This window comes from Anomaloglossus baeobatrachus, chromosome 9 (genome assembly GCF_048569485.1).
Source record: "Anomaloglossus baeobatrachus isolate aAnoBae1 chromosome 9, aAnoBae1.hap1, whole genome shotgun sequence".
Classification (NCBI taxonomy): domain Eukaryota; kingdom Metazoa; phylum Chordata; class Amphibia; order Anura; family Aromobatidae; genus Anomaloglossus; species Anomaloglossus baeobatrachus.
Genome location: NC_134361.1, coordinates 23609919 through 23627402, shown reverse-complemented (window position 1 = coordinate 23627402; position 17484 = coordinate 23609919). Strand labels below are relative to the sequence as shown.

Below are 17484 nucleotides of genomic sequence, written 5' to 3'. Positions count from 1 at the left end.
AGATGGTTTGGGGTGAGCTGGACCGCAGAGTGAAGGCAAAAGGGAACTCCTTCAAGACTGTTGGAAGACCATTTCCGGGAACTACCTCTTGAAGGTCACCAAGAGAATGCCAAGAGTGTGCAAAGCAGTAATCAAAGCAAAAGGTGGCTACTTTGAAGAACCTAGAATATAAGACATATTTTCAGTTGTTTCTCACTTTAAGTATTTCATTCCACATGTTTTCATTCATAGTTTTGATGTCTTCAATGTGAATCTACAATTTTTAGAGTCCTGAAAATAAAGGAAACTCTTTGAATGAGAAGGTGTGTCCAAACTTTTGGTCTGTACTATATAGATACTGTATAAATAGAAATATATATATATTCAAGTTTGCAGTTCGAAGTACATAAAACCATCACACCAAATCCCTCTTTCCAACACTCACCATGGTCGCTGCACGTTACAGATTTCCCTCGTAGCTTTAAAGCCCAGGTTGCCCCCGTTGTACATGGAAGGCAGATCGGTCTGCGGGAAGAGAGCGGAGTTATTCCTGAGGCCTAGGTAAAAACGTTAATTTCCACTGTCTCCGAATAGACTCTAATTCCAACAAGAAAGGTCTAAATTCTTAAGTTTTTACCAGAAAAATAGCCCCCATGGAAGTCTTAGCATACGGTAGGACAACCTACTATTTCACTCTTTTAGGCAATAGATGCAACAAAATACAATGGTTAAGACCCATCCAGTATACACTGATCTTACAATAAGAAGATATGGCTTTCTGGAAGCTTATTGACATTGTTTGGATGCACCTTTGCAGCGTTATATGACTTTGGCTTTCCAGCAGCTTATTGACGCTGCCAGTTTTAATCGGACATTTGTTGTTTTAGCACTCGACTCGCTTTCATGCAAGCACCATGCTGCAACAATGATAACCTGCCTGGCCTACTGATCAGAAGAGGTCCTGGGGATTCAAGAAAGTAGGAGGAGGTTCACATGCCTCTGGTCTGGTGGTCATGAACTATCAAGTCCCAGGGATTCAAAAAGGAAGGAGGAGATTTGCATGGCTCTGGTCTGGTGGTTATGAACTATCAGGTCCCAGGGATTCAAGAAGGTAGGAGGAGATTCGCACAGCTCTGGTCTTGTCGTCATGAACTATCAGGTCTTGGGGATTCAAGAAGGTAGGAGGAGGTTCGCATGGCTCTGGTCTGGTGGTCATGACCTATCAAGTCCTGGGGATTCAAGAAGGTAGGAGGAGGTTCACATGGCTCTGGTCTGGTGGTCATGAACTATCAAGTTCCAGGGATTCAAAAAGGTAGGAGGAGATTCACATGGCTCTTGTCTGGTGGTTATGAACTATCAGGTCCCAGGGATTCAAGAAGGTAGGAGGAGATTCGCACAGCTCTGGTTTAGTGGTCATGAACTATCAAGTACCGGGGATTCAAGAAGGTAGAAGGAGATTCCCATGGCTCTGGTCTGGTGGTCATGAACTATCAAGTATCGGGGATTCAAGAAGGTAGGAGGAGATTCGCATGGCTTTGGTCTGGTGGTCATGAACTATCAAGTTCCAGGGATTCAAAAAGGAAGAAGGAGATTTGCATTTGTGGCGCCCTGGACTAGCCAGGTCGTCACAGGTAACACACACACACCCCCACTACCCTAGGCAGTTACATTAGCCAAACACAAAATCCTTGTTGCCTTCCTCCAGGGTCTGATGTCCACACCAGGTGGGGCGGAGTCAGGCGGTTGGCCCCACCCACCGAGGAGTTCACAGGCCTGGAGGCGGGAAAAGTGACAGATCAGTACAGGAGGTTGAAGTGAGAGGAGTGAAGTGGAGTGTGTCTGGGTTTGTGGCCCAGGCACTGACAGCAAGGTTGGCAGACGGTGGTGGCCATCTGCTGGAGTGGTGGATCAACGTGGAACCGTAGGACCAGGGTCGGGTGGTGGCCCGCCAGTACCTACCGGGGAGCGAAGTGAAGCTAGCACACACAGGCAGGGCCATCGGACCCTGACTAGGCTTGGAGTCGCTGTCAACAGTCAAATCCGAGTGTGACAGGAACCTCAGGGGTTTCCTAACTACCCAAGTCCCGTCAGAAGGCAACCGTCCGCACCGTGAGGGTATACAGCCACCGCCACAGGCTAGAGACCCAAGGGCCAGCACCTGCGGGCAAAATGGGCTCCTCCGGCATCCATACACCGGGGAGCAGACTACCGTTGGGAACCCATCGTAGTCAAGACAGTACACAAAGGTGCAGGGAAAGACAGCCACCATTACCTGTCCGGGGAGAGACACTGCAGCCGGCTGCGGGACCCATCCATCCAGCCGTTTGGTTTACCGGAGACTTTGTGCATCTGTTGCTGAGTGAGTACACCAGTGCCATCCGGCACCGCGCCGCGCTGTCCCTGCAACCCTGCACCTCACCAACCCTGCCCCGTCACACCACCGGGCCCCGGGACCACCGACCCCTACCCACGGAGGGGGAAAACAACATCCCAGCTGCTCCCTACCATCGCTCCCGGGATCCCCGTCACCAGCAGCGGTGGTGCCCATCTTCACCACAACCCGTGGGTGGCGTCACGGACTAAATCCCCAAACAACCAATCCCCTTTTCACTCACGGGTGAGGAGCGCCGCTCGAGTCCCCGGCTGCGGCCCACCGCTCGAGCCACCGAGCAGCAGCAGCAGCGCCGGACCCGAGTGTTGGCGAGCGCAACGCCCCGCCGCCGCGACACTTAACATGTTCACTTTCAATTGAACCAAATATTTACTTATTTTACCTGATTTTACTGGAAAACTCCAGTGTCTGAGCAAGTTCAATGAGAGCCATATCGTAATCATAGGATTTCTCCACGCCCTTGTCTGTTTTGCCAAGTGGGTTGTAGTCACTATGACGGTAGAGGTTCTTCACTCTGAATACCTTATCTACAACAGATGAAAGCAGAAATATACATAGTCCTCACATTTGTAGAATCGGCTCCGAGGTCCTCAAGTCTCCGCTAGAGGCCGCATTTTAGGTTTTGGTAGGACGAAAGCTGGAGCTCCGGTAAAATTGATGGGAGAACTTACCTCCAACTCTGACATTGATCGTATGGAGTAATTCATCGAGATGGAAGCAGTGAGCAGCCGTTAGGACAAAAGATTTGCTCACAATGGATCCTTTACATTTCTCTTCAGAACCCGGACGCTTAAAATAATAAAAAAGAGGAAATTAACAAAATCTGATTTCAAGTAGACAGAAAAGACAGAAAGTGTGACAAATTCTAACACAAATCCACGCTTGCTCGTAGTTAGAGTAGATTTCATTTTTTTGACCTGAACGCCCAAGATCCTCAAAATGTATCAAAGCTGTGCACCTTTTCATAAATTGGGCTTATCTTACGGCAATAAACTTAAGAATAAGCCTGGATGTTCTTAATACAGTTTCCTTCAAGTGTTTTCTCCAGCTATTTTCCATTATCAGAATATGGCTTTCTGGCAGCCTCCAGACACTGGTTATCTAGATTTATCTGCAGACTTTTGAGACGAGCTACAACACCCACAACAAGCCAAACTAGGAAAATGGTGAGTAGCTGAACAGTGTAGACATGCACCTAAACGGGAAGTTAAAGGGTATATATATATACACCAAAAGTCACTACATACATCTTCACACATTCATTTCTTCACATTCACTCGCACATGTGTGCCTCCCCCGTGCCAGCAGCCGAGCTGCTCGGATCCGGGTTCTCAGTGGCTCGAGGGTCTCCGGACCTGGGGGTCGTGCGGCCACTCAAATTCAAGGGGGTTATGTACAAGGGACAGTCTGGAGTTCGTGATGCCACCTGTGGTTTGTGGTAATTAGGAGTACCACCGCTGCAGTTGGGAGTACCCGGGGGGTGATGGAATGGGGCAGCCAGGTGTTAGACCCCTCCACGGGTAGGGGGGAATACCCTGGAACTCGCTGATGGAGGGGGGGGATGCTGTTGGATGCAGGGGGTCATTTTGGTACTCACTCAGTCCATTAAGCTGACACCGACAACTGGTAAACCAAGTCTCTGGACACCGCTGCCGCTGAGGGGAGCTAGTTCGGGTCCCGTCCCCAATGGTGCTGCCTGATAATCCGTGACCTGCCTCCTGGCACTAAGTTTACTTCTCTGGTGGTCCCGATAGTGTGAAACTTTCCAGGTCCCGCTCCCCACTATGGCTAAGTGTGGGAGTTTGCTCTCAGGGTACACGCTTGGTATTTTCTGGACCATTTTGGGTGGAAAGTCCTATCCCCGTCGTTGCGCTAGCGCCCCAATTCTGGAGCGGTTGGGAACGAATCTTGAAGGCTCCGTTCTCCACGGGTAAATTATCGGGTTGCCTGAAGCTACTCCCCGTCCTAGGGTCCACGTACCCCGTCGTGCCTTTGTCCCGGACCAGTGATGGTGCAAGGCTGCCGGCTGTCCTTCTCAACAGATCTGTGACCCTTGCCACGATCCCCTGCGACCGGGGGTCCGACTCCTGCAGGCCCAGACCACCATCTGCAACCTAAATCACTTCCCAGGAGCCCCGCTCCCGACCTCCTCTATCTTTCTCTACTCAGACTAGACTCTCTTATACACTCCTCACCTCCCCTTCCCAACCCCCAGGTGGGCGACTCTATTCCACTCAAGCCGTCCACTGGTGGGTCTGGTGCAGGGTGTATCTAGGATTTGATTAGCTGTTGTCGGCAACACCATGTAGTTGGGGACCCATAACCAAGAAGTAGGTGGATGCTGCACGGGAGGGCAGATTGTGCAATACCCAGTGACGACCTGATAGTCCAGGGGCGTCACACATGTATTTTTACATATGCCTTTCACTGTTTTTTTTTATTATTTTTTTATATATCACTATACACATTGACACTTTTACATTTCTCATACGTTTTTATATATAATGAATATATGTCTTTTATAATTATTTACTCAAAATATGTCTCTCACTGTTTTTATTATTATCTTTTTACACATCAAGATATACACTTTGTGAGTTTAATATTTCACATATTTTTGCATACATTTTTATATATAACGAATAAGTGATTTTTAAATATGTAGACATAAAAAAATATATATAAATAAATTGAATTCATACATAAATTTTGACTAAATATTTATAAAATAATAATAATAGAAATAAAGATTATTATTATTTTATAAATATTTAGTCAAAATTTATGTATGAATTAAATTTATTTATATATATTTTTTTATGTCTACATATTTAATTCTGTATATGTACTGTGTTGATTTATTAGGATGACTCTTCTTAATCTATATGCGATTGTATATGGTACACAAATTAATATCCATACTATTTTATAACATACCGTAAGTTATGATCTGTGGAAGACCGATTTGCGCTATATATTTTCTCTCTCTGGTGCCATGGATTAGTGCACATGCGCTGTCTCCGGGCAGCGCGCGTTCAGTAGGCGTATCTGTATCGGCCGGATCTTGAGCTCCTCCCGCCGGCGTCATCGTATCACGTGACTGGCTGTCACGTGATGTTGTGACTCACGCTGGGACGGCCTCATATATTCATGTGACGATGATGCACCTTCCTGTCCGCGCTCTGCACCGAGTTGCACGGCGCATGCGCCGTACATGATCAACAATTGGCTGGGACTCTATATTTAATCAATCACCTTGCCGCTATGTCACCACGCCACCCCCTGCTGAAGGCTATCGCTGAAACGCGCGTTGGATGGGACTTGGCGCCATTCCACCAGTAAGTAAGTGCTGTTTGTACTATTTTATGCCTGCCACACTGTTCCACTTTTTGTCACAGTGACTTATATGCTATTATGCTTTAATATACCTATGTGGTATTCACTCCAGTACTTGTGTTTGGCTTTTTCTGTAGGCTTTTCTGTAACCGGCACTTATATAGCTTTCTGCTGCTCTGGTATGCCACCTAGTGTACCTTTTCTGTTATTACACCTCACCTTTTAATGTTAATATATATTAGAATAAAGATTATTTATTTTGCAGACTGTTTCTGATCCTTTTTTGTGAATTGGGAAGTTAAAGGGGTATTCTCAAGTTGTCTCTTAGGCAGTTCTCTCACAATGACTTTGGGATAGCGAGTAACCAGGGCTGCTAAGCTTTCCCTCAAGAGGGTCCTATGATAGCCCTAATCTCAGGGATACTCAAAATAGTGGAGAAGCCTGAGTCTCCTTCCTGGCCCTGCTCCTGACCAGTCCTGATCTGATTTCTCCTACCTCTCCCCCAGGGAGGGATGGCACAGGAGTGTGTTGAAACCACATATTAAGACAGACAAGGAAAACACCAAAACTCTGTCACACCGTATGCACAGGTAAAGACAATAAGAGATTCAGGAGGAAAACAAGAGACGGGGGGAGTACAAAACAACAGAGGTAAACTCCACAACCACTCCAAGCAATAGGCACAACTAAAGAACAACTTTCACCAGACAGTCTGGGACACCACACTTCACAGACCAACATAGAATACGCTATAGCCTGCATGGGTAGAAGGATTCCACCAGCATAAATAGGAGGGGAGCAAATGTGATAGGTCTCCACACAATATGGGATTAAAGGAACAAGCAGACCAGCAGAGATTAAGTTCTGCTAGCCTGCCCATGAATCAGCACATGGGCTGCCCCTGCAGCGGTCGAACCGCTCGGGTCCGGGGGTGATTACTTGTGGCTTGAGGGTCTCCGGACCCGGGAGCTAGGGGCCACACTCAAATGAAGAAGGGGCTATTTACAGGGGAGATATAGTTCATGACGCCATCTGTGGTGTGCGGTAACGGAGAGTACCGCCGCTCCCGTTGGGAGTATCCGGGGTGATGGAGTGGAGCAGCCAGATGATGTTACCTTTCATGGGTAGGGAAGGCCCTGGGACTCTGGGTGGTGGGATGCAGGGGGAAGTGCAGGCTTGCTGGTAGCAGGGGCTAATCACGTACTCACTCAGGAAAAAAGCTGACACAGACAACGTAGTAAACCAAGTCTCTGGGTGCCGCTGCCCTCTTGGGGAGCTCGTCCGGGTTCCGTTCCTGCAGCACTGCCTGGTGGTGCAGGTCCTTCCTCCGGGCACAGTTATTTTGTAGTGTCCAAATGGCCCTTAAGCTTAGCGCTGTCCGGGCCCCGCTCCCTGCTATGGGTAGCAAGAGGAGCTTGCTCTCAGGAGCTCACGCTTGGGATTTCAGTGGGCTGCTTTGCTTGGAAAGCCCTATTCCCCTCTTTGCGCTAGTGCCCCCGATCTCTGAGATTCGTGGGGACAGTCTATAAAGGTCCTGCCCTCCGCAGGTTAATTGCCAGGCTGCTTGAAGCTTATCCCCGACCTAGGGTCCATGTACCCAGACATGCCTTCGGTCCCAGCCCGGCTATTGAACTGCGGCTGCTGGCTATCCTCCAAGACTAGCCAAGCACCCAGTCCCAATCTCCCGTGACCGGGTTTCCGACTCCTCCAGGTCCAGACCACTGTCTGCAACCTAGTTACTTCTCCCCTGGCATCTCCAACTCCCAGCTTCCCCGAGCTCCTCACTGCTCGAGGGCTACCACTCAACTCACTTGTCACCTCCCACCTCCCTGCCTGACCTCTAGGTGGACGGCCCTATTCCAGCTTAGCAGCCCACTGGTGTGCCTGACAGGGTGTGGTGCAAGGTGTCACTTAGGATTTGTGTATGCTGATGGAAGCAGCGCTACAAGCTGGGAACCCAGAACCATGGGGGTTTGAGTCCTGCACTGGGAGATAAAGATCGTGCAGTACCCTGTGATGACCTGATTAGTCCAGGGGCGTCACACACACAGCAGGTCAGCGACTGAGTTTGCTAGTGTTGATCCCAGACACCAGAAAAAACATCGGGCGGAGTGTCAGAATCTGCAATCTAAAGAGTCCAATGCCACCATGACAGTCAGTGAAGTTTGTGAAAACTCCATGTGACAAGTTCAGAGCAAAGCAGTCTCCTTACTTCCTGGTTTCTGGCAGGGCGGGCTCTCCTCTTTGATTGACAGCTTTGGTGAATAGGACTTTAGTATTCGTAGAACCTTAAAGCCCTGTACAAGTTTTGCTGTTTACACATTCAACTATGAGTGGTTTGTTCTGAGTCTGCACTGTTATACTTGTATTTACACATGGAAATAACGAGTTATTTGATCACAACACACAGCTCTAGACTAAGAAAGTAGAGAGCCATAATTAGCAGACCTGCTCTGAAAGCTACAGGCTGGTGATTTATAACTGCATCTCTTCAGAATATGAGAGAAGATGAGGGAGGTGAGCTGCTAACTTCTGTATAGAAACCAAAGGGCTGGAGAGTGGTGGCTGGGATGTTAAGAGTGGAACCCTGTCCTGGAATGTAACTAATGTGCACTCTTGGCAAGGCACTATTGACAGGGCTCCATGGAAACCAGCTCTACACTATAAAAGATAAAATCTCTAATTTCAGGAGAATGGAAGCGGATAGAAAGAGCAAAGCAATTGTAAACTTATTTATTTTCATTCAGTCTAACTAATTAAAGCAATTTAAGAACTTGAGAACACCCCTTGAAGGCTGCCAGAGAAACTGGTGACTTACTGTGATGGTGATTTTAGCAATCCAGGGAAACACTTGTTCTATGTCTTCATAATCTGCAAGTCGTTCTTTGGAAAGTCCACACATCTGAAGAACTTCTGTATCATCTAAAAGTAAGGTGTAAGAAGAAGTTACATTAAGAAAAGATAGTGGTAGTTGTCAGAAAAAAATATGGTGGAAGCCTTTGAGTTCTAGACCACACCTGACCCTTATCATGGGTGCATATAAGACTATGTTCACACACTACATCTTTTACTGCGCTTTTGGTGCATTTTTTAGGTCACAAAGATACACCTAAATGCATGCATTTTCTACCCCCAGCAAAGTCTATGAGATTTCTATTTTGCTGTCCACACTGGCCATCTTTTGTTGGCTGCGTTTTTGAAGATGCCAGGTCAATTCTGTAATAATAATATTAGCAAATACCTCCAATTAGAAATGTAGTATAGTTCTCCTGATATAGCCATGATCTCTTACCTCATGTGCAGGGCATTGCAGCTTATGTATCCATGATTACTGTGGCGACCCTGAGGCTTCAGTCGCCACAGGGTATTGCATCTCACTTAAGGTAAGGAAGAGGTTAATCACTGGTGTTTCTCACATTCACACACCACACACAGTTAGGTGCTTTCCCACTGGGAGGCTGGACTAGGGTAGACGGGGGTGGCCATCACGAGGCATGGGACTTTCCCGGTCACTAGGACAGCCACCTGGGGGGCGCGCACCACTTGAGGAAAAGGGATGGAGCATCTTCACACATAGCCAGTCATCCCTGGGCACAGCTTGTGGTGAGGGACACAGTCGGGACTTCGGTCCAGGCATATTCTTTCTACCTCACACTTCTGGGAGCGCCATAGGACCCACGGCTTGCCGCAGGTATCTCAGCACGGGTTCTCCACAGCTACACAGGATTCCAGGGTCTGCGGAGAGTGCAGGAAACACCTGCAGCCCGTTCCACATTTTACATACCGGGATTAGAGGGACCCCGACCAGAAAGGAACCAGAGTGGGAACACCAGTGGTGACCTCAAATTGCTCGGGATCGACTGGGGCCCAGCACAGCGGTGACCGGTACTCCAGGGGCAGCAACCGGACTGTGAGTAAAGAAACCTTGAACCGCAGAGACTGTGTTAGTCTGTCCTTGCCGGCACCCCACGCTTCGGCGCCAACGCCCATTACTACTCCCCTCATCATCCTCCCCGAGGCCCACTTCACCTGTGGGCAGCAGAACCATCCTTGCTGCTACAACCATCCGCCCCGGAGGACAGCGACAGCAGCAACGGCTAATCCCTGGCCACGTCCCGCAGGAGGCGTCACGAGACAATCACACTCATCCTCTCCCCACCATCATCCCATCCATCCATCGCTTCCGTGGACATCTCGGGGTCGTGAAACCGGGCAGGCCACCTGTCACATCACCTGACCCTTCACCAGCCCGGTGATGAGTATCCCCCCAGGCCCCGTGGGGTGCTCGATTACGACCACTCATATAGTGACAGTTAGATAGTTGCTCGTGCTCATAACCATGGATACCTAAGCTGCAATGCCCTGCACATGAGGTAAAAGGCTATATTACTATATCAGTAATTTAATATTATTATTAAGTATAGGACCACAAACTCCTTCAAAACAGCCATGAATATAGTTTCCTGTTACCATTTTGGCAGCCTATTTCTGCCTTTTGTCTGGTCTTAATACCGACATAAACAATGGCATCATTGCATAGAAGTAAGAAGAAGGAAATGTAAATGTTCTCACCCAACATTATTTCAAAGGCCTTCTTCATATCAAGTATATTTTCCATCCTGAAGACATGCTTCTCATTATCTTTCTTGGATGCGATGTCATTGATTTCTTCTTCACTTATGTCACTTCCCAGGCCGAAGACATAAACGTCTATAAATGGGAGAAAAGTAATTAAAGCGAGGGATTGTGTAAAATCTTGAGGAGCACTGAGAATTTAAATTACATTAATATAATGTAAAATATCATCATATCCTCCTCGAACATTGAGGATGAGGTCAAATGTTCCACCAAAAATTGAATCATGCCCCGTCCATTGGCGGAGATCACCGTTTACATTGGTTTCACCAATTCTGGTTTAAGTTTTTAGATACGTCAACCATTCTGAATAACAGCCCGGCTTCTGTTCGTGTAGCTCTTCTGGTGGCTAAGAGCAAGCTGCACCAACCATTTGTAAACTCCCTTACGAATATTTTGGCTATGACCTCACTATTGCAGAGTAATCTAAATGTCATGGTCATTCAGCTTTTGACCTTTGGATGTAACATGAATATGTGACGCTAGTCACTACTTACGGGTAGTATGAATGTGAGAGTCGTCAGACAAACTGGGGTCAGGTACCAGGATGACACGTAATGGATTCCAGGAGTAAACAGAGGAGTAGTCAGGTCACGATCCAGGGTCAGAAATACAGGAAGGCACGTAGTGAATACAGGGGGTAAACTTAAGACGTGGTCAGGTAATGGTCCGAGGGTAAAATACCAGTGGGTCACGACAAAAACAGGGAGCAGGCAGAGGGGAGTCAAACAACAGTCTGGGATCAGGCAACAAAGATCAGAACACAGAAATACAGGCTAACAGCACACTCACAAAACCAGAATGTACGACTGGCAGGGTTCTGGGAGAGCTTCGTCAGTAAAGAAGCCGAGCAATTACAGGGAAGATGGAACACCTGAGCCACAGCACCTCCCAGAACCAGAATGGAAGCCTGCACTGTCAATCTACACTGACCGCTCAGTACACCAGGTAAACAAAGCAGAGCATCTCATAGTATGCTAGATGCTCTGCACAGAGGAATCGTGACAGAATAGTCCCTGGTGTATAAGGTCTTTGTTGCCTAAAGACCTCACACACAGCATGATCTGGATCTTATGTGATCTCCAGGTATAAAAGATACAGTGACGATGCCGCTATCTGTGCCGAGTGCTGTGTGGAATGTGATAGAGAAGACAGAAGTGGTAATGAACCATATCTGTCATCTCGTTCGGTCCATGGCTATCCCTGACATCAGATTACACAACATTATCGCTGAACTGTAGGAGCGTCATACTCGATAATGGTTATCATCGCAGTCTATTGAAACAAGGCACAAGCACTATATATTCCATACCTAGATAATCTTCCCGATTATTGTCCTTCCTGATGTTCAGAATTTCTCTGATCCTCTTAATCTCCACAGTAGGGTCTCCTCCCATATTGTGCTTTCCTAAGGGGTGAAAGACAGTTCTCGTGAAGGACAATATGTCACTGAATGTGTTTGTGGTGATATAAAACACTGGCTATGGGGTGAGGATAAAGGACTGACTGAAAATTTCCGATAGCTGAAGCTTTTAGCAAGACTGACTAGACCTTGTAACTCAGAGCGACCCACGGTATGACCACGTGAGGGCCTAGTTGCCGACGAGGCCTCATGCAAAGTCACTGCTTAGGCCTTACAATGTCACGTGGCCAAATCAGCACCAAAGACCAATGTGAACATGGAAAAGGCCCAGAGGCTTCTAATAGAGGAATGTATGACCAGGCAGGGAGTTGGGTGGAGGCGGGGGCGTATCTATAATAGATACAGGGTTGCGTCCTTGAGCCTAAGGGGCCCAAAAATTAAGTCTTTGGCCTAATGAGAATACCAATACCATTAAAAACCAGTGGTTGGATGGGTCCTATTGGAAATTTTGCAATAGGCCCTAAAGCTTCAAGCTATGCCACTGCATGAAGGGACAGGTGAGGGGCACGGGTATCATTTTATTAAAAAAATATTTGAATCAAATTAGAAATTCGTCAGATTCACTCAGCTCTCGTCGTTATCACTGCACACACCAGACATTTCATTAATAAGATCCAGAAGGTTATGTTTACATCAAAGTATAGGAAAATACAAGTGATGGCTCCAAAACTGCTTCCAACTGGGGTTTTCTCCTGGACCTTTAGGACCTATTATACGGTCAAAGCTTAACCCCCACCCCACCCCCACCCAGGCTAAACATTTTAGGACAAAGTTGAAGCACTGACTAGGATATGAAGAAGACAAGGATGAAGCACTGACCAAGATTTTCATTAGTGACCTGAAGGACAATCTGTGACCCGATACTTGCCATCTGTCATCAGCAGGATTACATTTCTCGTTTCCAGGAATTTTTTTGGATCTCTCGTATTTTCCAGAGACAACATGTTGTGAGTTTCATTCAGGGCCGCCCGAGTATTCGTTCCCTGTTTATCTGCGTGTGCTTAAAAAATAAAAATTCAGATTAATTTCAAGCTTTTCATAACAAGATTAATGCAAAGCTAAAAGTTTCATGGCTTCAGGAGTAAGGGTGGTTAAAGAAGTTATTAAAGGGGTATTCCACCTTGTAAATATCTATTTGTTGGAGGAGGTCTCTTTGATAGCGCTGGGATCCCCAGTGATCAATGGTTATTTGTGGCCAAACTTGTCAGAAAGTGGTTAATTTCCCTGCAGCGCTACCACAGAAAAAAAATAAGTATTACACAGTGTTGCAGGGTGGCAAGGGATTACACGGGAACGGAGATCCTAAACTGGCCCTCAGGCTAAGGGGGGCCCTAGCTGTCACTGATCATAGAGATACATCTCATGGTGATGATGTCTGGGCCGCCTTCCTATCCCTGCTCTTGACCAGTCTTGATCTAGTATCCCCCCCTCCCTACCCTAGGGGGTGGTGGAAGCCAGGACAGGAGCGTATGAATACCAACAGATAGACAAACAGGTGAACCAAAATTCTATCACACAGCACGCTCACACAGACTAATAAGACAACAAGTGATAAGGAGGAAAACTAAAGCAGGGAAGAAATAACCAGATGACAGGAGGAATGCCACAGCACGCCAAGCACCACGCAGTAAATCACCAGGCTGGAGAACATCAGCACATGAACCAGTGCAGCAGAAAGCTATAGTGGGCATAGGAAGACAAATTCATCCATCTTAAAAGGCGATGAGTACCTGTGATAGGTCTCCTGCAACATGTGGTCAAAAAGGCAACCAGCAGGTTAGCAGAAATTAACTCCTGCTAGTCTGATCACTAATGAGCACACAGCTGGTCGACGCCTGAGCCTGTCTGTGCAACTCAGAAGCCCCGGAGAAAGTATAGTGAGGAGTTTCAGAGTCTGAGTTCTGAACACCGTCTGATGCCGCCATGACACTCGGCGAGTTTAGAGCAACACATCGTGTGACACACGGTGTCCATGTGTAACGCAGGACAGGACAGGTTCTCCAGAGCGAGAGAAGCTCTATCCATCTCGTCTCCACTCTCCTTTAGCTAATGGCTTGTATGGAAACGAGTTCCCTAAACCGGACAACCCCTTCAATTAATTTATTGTCTCTTGTCTTTTATGATTGGTCATGTGATCTTACATTGTTAGTAAAGTTATTGGGAAAGTGACGTGAGCCCCGTTACCTGTGTACTTAAACGCTTTAATCTTCTCAATGACCGCGTCCGCGTCCACACTGTCATCATCAGACAGCAACGCAATGGGTTTTGCAAATGACGCGTACGAGATGACAGCATAACGAGGGTTAAAATCAAAGCTGGAGATCTGCAACAGATAATGATATACAGTACAGAACAAAAGTTTGGACACACCTTCTCATTCAAAGAGTTTTCCTTATTTTCAGGACTCTGAAAATTGTAGATTCACATTGAAGGCATCAAAACTATGAATTAAAACAAGTGGAATGAAATACTTAAAAAAGTGTGAAACAACTGAAAATATGTCTTATATTCTAGGTTCTTCAAAGTAGCCACCTTTTGCTTTGATTACTGCTTTGCACACTCTTGGCATTCTCTTGATGAGCTTCAAGAGGTAGTCACTGGAAATGGTTTTCCAACAGTCTTGAAGGAGTTCCCAGAGATGCTTAGCACTTGTTGGCCCTTTTGCCTTCACTCTGTGGTCCAGCTCACCCCAAACCATCTCGATTGGGTTCAGGTCTGGTGACTGTGGAGGCCAGGTCATCTGGCGTAGCACCCCATCACTCTCTTTCTTAGTCAGATAGCCCTTACACAGCCTGGAGGTGTGTTTGGGGTCATTGTCCTGTTGAAAAATAAATGATGGTCCAACTAAACACAAACCGGATGGAATAGCATGCCGCTGCAAGATGCGGTGGTAGTCATGCTGGTTCAGTATGCCTTCAATTTTGAATAAATCCCCAACAGTGTCACCAGCAAAGCCCCCCCACACCATCACACCTCCTCCTCCATGCTTCACGGCGGGAACCAGCCACGTAGAGTCCATCCGTTCACTTTTTCTACAAAGACACGGTGGTTGGATCTAAAGATCTCAAATTTGGACTCATCAGACCAAAGCACAGATTTCCACTGGTCTAATGTCCATTCCTTGTGTTCTTTAGCCCAAACAAGTCTCTTCTGCTTGTTGCCTGCCCTTAGAAGGGGTTTCCTAGCAGCTGTTTTATCATGAAGGCCTGCTGCACAAAGTATCCTCTTAACAGTTGTTCTAGAGATGAGAAGGTGTGTCCAAACTTTTGGTCTGTACTGTACATATAATGTCCCCATACATCAGATGATATCTGCAGCAGGTCATCGTCAATTCTACATAAACGATCTGTGGATAAACTCGTATATTCACTTCCGTTGATCCTTAGTTTCACCGTGGAGGTGTCCTGTGCTCTATCCTTACAATTTCTTGTCAGTGGATTGACTCGGACTTGTCGTTATCAATGTGCTGACCCCATAGCTAACCTCCCAGGAGCTTTTGATTATTCTTTCACTGTATTTTTTTAATCCCCTTAGAGGACTTGAGCTTGCAATTCTTTGTGGTCTGGCTTCACAGGAGTAGCAAGATGGCAGCCATGGTCCAAGACTGGCATGATGATAGCTTATTTCACCCTACCAATGGCCGCTTCCATTCACTAGGAGGAGCCAGCCGCAACACTTGGTTGTGGTGGAACGCAGAAGAGAGCAGCTGGAACATCAAGGGACCTGACGGCACGTTACGCGCCTGTGACAGGAGTGACGTCAGCAGGACACCCTGATCTGTGTGGCAGAGCCCAGCCCAGCCCAGAATCTTGATTGTGTGCACCTTATGCTCTGTAAGGATTCAAAGTGAATGTAGGCTTTAGCGACAAGCCTGGACAATCCCTTAATGAGTCACTCAGAGATTTTGCTCTTAGCTTGCAAGAAGTACTGTATGCCATACGGCAGATGGACCCTCATGAAATTTTGAATTCAGATACCTCCATGAGTATACAGATTGTTGAAGGAGCAAGGATTGAATCCACCAAGACTTAGCTGAGAAGACTGTTCCTACAAAACCCAAAAAGATCATTCTGGAACTTTAAGGAGATGGTCATTAGAGTCTTGGGAGGGATTAAGCAGGTTCCAGCCCCGTTCTGTTCCATGTGGTAGGCCATGTGACCAACCAAAGAAAGATTAGGATGAACCTAGAATAGAGCCACCAAATGGCCACCAAGAGACTGTTACCAGCTGTGCCAAAGGTCAAGCCCGTGGTGCAGCAGGAGACCTGCATGAGCAAGTAGCAGTAGTAGTAATTTTTAAGGGGCCAAATGATTGAAAGCAGCAGTATCAGCATCCGGAATATTCCTGGTATCACAGAGACTGATGGAGCTGTGGCTGTAGAAGAAATACCTATGGCAACCTTGGAAGAAGACCCACAGGATGATTGCGGAAGGAGGGGTTCCAGTGGTGAGACCCCCCAGTGCTTAATAAGTTATGCCCTATCCTATTCAGTACCGTGTACAAATCGCTTTTGGATTTATCACTGTATGGCTCTATTTACATTAGCCACCTAGTGTATTATTTGGCAGTGTATGTTGGTAGCAGGACGGCATAGCATTGTTATAACTGTATGGAAGTATTATATGTTCTAACATAAGGCACTACTTTTATATCACCACTATATTGCATGGTTACAGTTGAGGACAGCAGAAGGTACGCCATTATTACACATGTGGCTTAAAGGGGTTGTCTACTACTGTTACATTGATGGGCTATCCTGAGGATAGGTCATCAATGTCTGATCAGCCGGGGTCCGACACCCAGCACCCCTTCCAATCAGCTCAGTTCCGGAGCTGCCCCATCTGCTGATTGCGACTGCAACCAGGTATGGCATATCAGCCTCCTATTAATTTGAATAGGTGGTGAATGTGCCCCACTATCAGTTGATGAAGCAGCTCTGGAACTGAGCATTTCTGGCCCCCTGCTCCTGTGGGCACCGATGACAGCTGATTGGCGGAGGCAGCTCCAGAACTGAGCATTTCTGGCCCCCTGCTCCCGCGGGCACCGATGACAGCTGATTGGCAGAGGCAACTCCGGAACTGAGCATTTCTGGCCCCCTGCTCCCGCGGGCACCGATAACAGCTGATTGGCAGAGGCAACTCCAGAACTGAGCATTTCTGGCCCCCTGCTCCCGCGGGCACCGATGACAGCTGATTGGCGGAGGCAGCTCCGGAACTGAGCATTTCCGGCCATGTGCTGCCAAGGGCACCGATAACAGCTGATTGGCTGAGGCAGCTCCGGAACTGAGCATTTACAGCCACCTGCTGCCGCCGGCACCGATAACAGCTGATTGGCTGCGGCAGCTCCGGAACTGAGCATTTACAGCCACCTGCTGCCGCCGGCACCGATAACAGCTGATTGGCTTCGGCAGCTCCGGAACTGAGCATTTACAGCCATCTGCTGCCGCCGGCCCCGATAACAGCTGATTGGCGGAGGCAACTCCGGAACTGAGCATTTCTGGCCACCTGCTGCCACCGACACCGATAACAGCTGATTGGCGGAGGGAACTCCGGAACTGAGCATTTCTGGCCACCTGCTGCCGCCGGCACCGATAACAGCTGATTGGCGGAGGCAACTCCGGAACTGAGCATTTCCGGCCACCTGCTGCCACCGACACCGATAACAGCTGATTGGCGGAGGCAACTCCGAAACTGAGCATTTCTGGCCACCTGCTGCCACC

At 47.6% G+C, this 17484-nt stretch overlaps 1 protein-coding gene across 1 annotated transcript in view; it reads right to left on the bottom strand.

Annotated features, from left to right (window-relative positions):
• The window catches only part of LOC142250321 (complement factor B-like), a 49670-nt gene that overhangs the window by 12367 nt on the left and 19819 nt on the right, over positions 1-17484 (bottom strand). The window contains exons 7-14 of the mRNA XM_075322464.1: positions 13950-14088; positions 12634-12765; positions 11655-11750; positions 10280-10417; positions 8526-8629; positions 3043-3160; positions 2754-2898; positions 425-504 (exon numbers count right to left, since the gene is read on the bottom strand). Of these exons, the coding sequence (XP_075178579.1) occupies positions 425-504; positions 2754-2898; positions 3043-3160; positions 8526-8629; positions 10280-10417; positions 11655-11750; positions 12634-12765; positions 13950-14088 (952 nt within the window). The remainder of the gene's footprint in view (positions 1-424; positions 505-2753; positions 2899-3042; positions 3161-8525; positions 8630-10279; positions 10418-11654; positions 11751-12633; positions 12766-13949; positions 14089-17484) is intronic.